At 49.5% G+C, this 4,788-nt stretch overlaps 1 protein-coding gene across 1 annotated transcript; it reads right to left on the bottom strand.

The window, feature by feature from the left end:
* Positions 1 to 436: 436 nt before the first annotated feature.
* On the bottom strand, positions 437 to 2,822 carry si:ch211-153f2.3 (alanine and arginine-rich domain-containing protein). The gene is made up of 2 exons (XM_060823983.1): positions 2,619 to 2,822; positions 437 to 661 (listed from the first exon to the last, which is right to left on the bottom strand). The coding sequence occupies exons 1-2, from the start codon at positions 2,820 to 2,822 to the stop codon at positions 437 to 439; spliced, it is 429 nt and encodes a 142-aa protein (XP_060679966.1).
* Positions 2,823 to 4,788: the final 1,966 nt, after the last annotated feature.

Below are 4,788 nucleotides of genomic sequence, written 5' to 3'. Positions count from 1 at the left end.
TTACGGGACCATCATCACCTTCAAGTTCTCCTCCAAGACAATCACCATCCTGACTTGGATATATATTGCTGTTTCTTCACTGTCACTGGGTCAAAATCCTAGAATTCCCTCCCTAACAGCATTATGGGTGGACAGTTCAAGAATGCAGCTCACCCCCACCTTCTCAAGGGTAACAAGGGATGGGCAATAAATGCAGGCCCAGCCAGTGAGGCCAGCATCTCCCAAATGAATAAAGTGAAAAAAAAACAAAAATCAGAAAGTGCTGGAGAAACTCAGCAGGTTCAGTAGGATCTGTGGAGAGAAAGCAGAGTTCACATTTCAGGTCCTTTCTTCAGAATGGTCACATTATTAAGTTTTCCTCATGTTATTGTTTGACCCAGACAATACATCCTGATGTTTTAAATGTGAAGCACTTTGCAAATTCAGGCCATTAACCCTAGAATCGGTCAGTTTGCTCTCTGCTGCTCCTGGAACTGAGCAACTCCTGCTCTCCTTCCTTGTCTGGTTGCCTGGAAGTTTGAATTTCAGGATCCCGAAGCTCTGAAGGAGACTCGCTGCGCACATTTCTGCAGAATTCCTGTTCATTCCTGAGCTTCTGGATTTCCCGGTTTAACTCCAACAAGGTTTTAGCGAGCTCCCGATCCTGGGATCGCATCTCCAACTGCAAGGCAAATCAAAAGAAGTGAGACCGCCTCTTCTGCCCATGTCCCCGTTCAGATCTGTTGTGATTGAAAAGCTTGGACTCCACCTTGGGGAGGAATCACACATTAACCCACTCCGTGTTTCCCTTTCCTATGGATCTCGCTTGAAAAAAAACACAACATCCCCCCCCCCCACTCAACAACGCCCCCCCTCACATTCACTCGATCATTAACATCCGTCAACAGTGACGACATCTGTACAAAGTTAAAAATCACACAACACCAGGTTATAGTCCAACAGGTTTATTTGGAAGCACTAGCTTTCAGAGCGCTGCTCCTTCATCAGATAGTTGCCAGTGCTTCCAATTAAACCTGTTGGACTATAACCTGGTGTTGTTGTCTGAGTTTTAACTTTGTCCACCCCAGTCCAACGCCGGCGTCTCCAAATCATGACTACATTTGCAAATTCCCCCAAATCATTGGGTACACAAGTGACAACAATTTGAATTTATGTTGCGCCAATATTGTACAACATTCCTGGACTCCTGAAAGGACACCACTAGAAACCGAATCACATAAGGAGATTGGGAGAGGGGGAAATGGTCAAAAGCTGGATCGAAGAACTAACGTTTGGAAGCGATTAAAGGAGAAAATCAAAGTGGCCTAGAATTTGGGGGAGGGGGAATTCGGGAACCTTGGAAGCTGAAGGTCCAGTCCCACGCAGTGCGAGACTGGCTTGCTCAAGGGACCAGAATTGGAGGAAGGTTGTTCTGCTATAGCATGCATTTTGTTAACATGAATTCATGACAACACGATTGGGGACACTTTCTGAAGCACGAAGTTTTAAAGCATGCATTGGTTATAACGTGATTCCGGCCCCATTAGTTTAAATAGTGCTGCTAATATGCAGCAGGAAAGCACGGAGCTACCACATTAGAGCAGATGGGACTGCATCCCAGGGATATACATAGGAACATAGGCATTCACATCAGGAGTAGGCAATTCCCAGCCTGCTCTCCCATTTAACATGATCATGGCTGATCTTATCCTGATCTCAATCCCACTTTCCTGCCTGCTCCCCATAGTCCTTTATTCTGCTTTTCATCAGAAACATATCTATTTCCTTCTTAAATCTGGTGGTTCTGCCTCCACTGCACTCTGGGGCAGTGAGTTCCACACACACACGACCCTCTGAGAGAAGTTGTTTCTCTACGGGGCTGGACAGGGAGATTTTCAGAGTTAGAGAGGTCATGGGCTGATGGACATCTTGGCAGGTTGCTTTAGCAAGCACAGGCTGGTGCTTGAGTGGCCAGCAGAAGTTTGGCATGAACTTAAATTCAGAGAGAATACACAGTGGGAGGGTCCCCTGGGGATTTACTGGAATGGTCGAGTTTAGAGATGGAGAGAAGAGGTTTCAGCAGCAGGTGAGCCCAGGTAGATGATGCTAACACCTACAAGGGGTTGGTCATAATGGCATGGAGTCAGAGGCTTAACTTAAACGATCAACTGTTGCACCAAGGGTCATCTCAGACAGCTGCTAGCCAGTGGGATGCAATCCTTTGCCGAGGAACCGAGTTAGTGGAGGGTGATGGGGTCAGTATTTCCAACATTTGGTTGGAAAAAAAGCTTCTGCCCTGCCAATGCTGGGTACGGAGGGGCGGCTCTCAGTGAGGGTGGGGGTGCCATGTGTCCTCAGGGTGGACAGGAAAGCGGACACGCTGACCCATGGGCCGGAAACACATTCATCCTCTCTGTTACAGACATGCTTACCAACAAAACCAACCCGGTTCAAGGAAGTTCGCGGTTCAGGGAGTAAGGGGTAAGGGGTTGGAATTGAGATTGGGTCTGCTCCCCAAACAGCTGGAGGTGCGGCTCAGCTCCACAGGGAGAGAGCTCCGGCCCTGCTCTGAGAATGGGGTGGGGAGTGGGAGTTTGGGAAAGAGCTGAAGTTGAACAGACATGGAGTTATGTCCTCACCAGTTCAGTCCGGAGCCAAGTGATGGCCCCATCGATCTTGGCCCTGCGGAGTTCCTGATCAGCCCGAGGGTTGGTGCTGAGGGACCAGGAAGCAGGCGGCTCTCTCTGGGCGGAGGTTACCCTGAAGGCGCTCAGCAGCCTGTGTTTGATGTTCTCCAGCAGCAGATCAGAGACACTGTCCTCATACTGGCTGTCAGCGCTCATTGCTGTCACAGGCACTCTCTCAGGCAACGCTCCAACAGGGAGTCCTCCCTCTCCTCTCCTCTCTCTCCGGGGTGAAGCTGCCCCTTCCCGGGAGGAGCATTGCCGAGCTCCCCTCTCCCTCTGCCTCGCACTCCCGGTTTTCCAGGGCTGGGGGGGGGGAGTTTTGGTTGGAGCTCTGGGGTCGCCGCGCAGCCGCTTTGTCAGCGTTACTATGGCAAGCTGCGAGAGAGAGAGAGAGACAAAGCCGCTGAGATGGTCCACTGCTTCACCATCCCATCATCCACCCCCCTTCCCCCTTCCCCACCCCAACAGGAGGGGGAGGGGGTGGGGGTGGGAGAGAGCTGCTCGCCGCTACAACCCATACCATTAAGAGATCTGGAGTCAGAATGTCAGCTTCCCACCCACATCTATCCCTTGGTCAATGAGGGGTTTGTGCCAGACTCATGTGTAACCGAGTCAGAAAGCCAGCCGCACCATCTACACCAACCCCGCCACACATTACACTCTCTCAGACCAGCCCACAGCTCCCGGTTCCAATAGGAAGCGCGGTTGGTGTTGAAGTGTTGTGTTTTATTTTTGTGTTTCTGTCGATGAACCGTTTCCAGTATCAATGAGAGAGGGGCTGGCGCAGTGCTCCCTTTCCGCTGGTCTTGTTGATCTTCAGACAGTCCCCGAGGTTCTGCTGAGTGCTCGCAAGTGGAGGAGAAACTGCCCACTCCTGGAGTGGTGCCATCAACATGTGCCCATTCATTCCAGGAACAATATCCTCCTTTCATTTACACATCAAAGGAATCCACTGAATTGCACTCCGTTGAGCTCCTCTCAGCTGACTTTTATATATTTTATATTTATATATTTCACAGTTTACAAAACAATTAACATTTACATCTGTATACAGAGAAACAGCAACTTTACTAGGGAGAAGAACGGCAAAGCCAAGCCCCAAAACCCTGACATTCAACCAGTTTTCAGGGAAATGAGGACAAACCTCAAATCCCAGTTTCACTCATTACAAACAGTAACAATGACATTTGTACAAACAGGACAGTCCAATTAGGTAAGAAACAGTGCATACAATCCAGACCCCCAGAAAACCCAGCAATCCCCTCCCACCTTCGGCTGGCTTTTAATAAGGTCTTCCCTCAGCTGTTTCCACAGAGCTGTGATTTGTTGTGATTTGGAGATGCCGGTGTTGGACTGGGGTGTACAAAACTAAAAATCACACAACACCAGGTTATAGTCCAACAGGTTTAATTGGAAGCACACTAGTTTTCAGAGCAGCGCTCCTTCATCAGGTGATAGTGATATAACCTGGTGTTGTGTGGTTTTTAACTGTGGTTTGTTAACTATTACTACACTGTATAGAAGTTCTATTGCTTTGGCCTTCCCCGGGGAATTATAACACTGAAGTAACCCCAGAGCCCCTGGTCCTGATGTACCTCTGCCTGAGGCAGGTCTGGCTTCTGCGAGAGCGAGTGGTTTCATTGCCCAGACTCCTTCCTACCAGGCTTGGGACTGAGATAAGGTAGGGTGAGAGGTAATGGGGAACTGGTGAAATCCACATTAATCCTATGAGGTTGCAAGGTTCCAAGGTGGAAGATGAGGCATTCTTCCTCCAGGCATTTGGTGGTTAGGGTTTGGCGATGGAAGAGGGTCAGGACCTGCATGTCCTTGGTGAAGTGGGGGGGGGAGGGGTATTAAAGTATTCAGCCATGGAGCAGTGGGGTTGGTTGGTGTGGGTGTCCCAGAGATATTCTTTGAAACAATCCACAAGTTGGCATTCCGTATCCCCGATGTAGAGGAGACCACCTCAGGTGCAATGGATACAGTAGATGACATTAGTGGAGGTACAGGTAAATTTCTGTCAGATGTGGAAGGATCCTTTGGGGCTTTGAACCAAGGTGAGGGGGAGGTGTGCGTGCAGTGGCAAGGTAAGGGGGCTGGAATGGGGTGTGGAAGGTTGGGA

Source organism: Hemiscyllium ocellatum, chromosome 4, assembly GCF_020745735.1.
Source record: "Hemiscyllium ocellatum isolate sHemOce1 chromosome 4, sHemOce1.pat.X.cur, whole genome shotgun sequence".
Taxonomy (NCBI): domain Eukaryota; kingdom Metazoa; phylum Chordata; class Chondrichthyes; order Orectolobiformes; family Hemiscylliidae; genus Hemiscyllium; species Hemiscyllium ocellatum.
Note: the sequence above shows the minus strand (reverse complement) of the source record. Positions and strands in the feature narration are given on the sequence as shown.

Bases quoted from the DNA above. Each gene is read 5' to 3' on its own strand.
- si:ch211-153f2.3 (XM_060823983.1), bottom strand. From the start codon at position 2,822: ATGAGCGCTGACAGCCAGTATGAGGACAGTGTCTCTGATCTGCTGCTG. The intron at 662-2,618 runs GTGAGGACATAA...TTTGCCTTGCAG, and splicing joins CTTGGCTCCGGACTGAACTG to TTGGAGATGCGATCCCAGGA.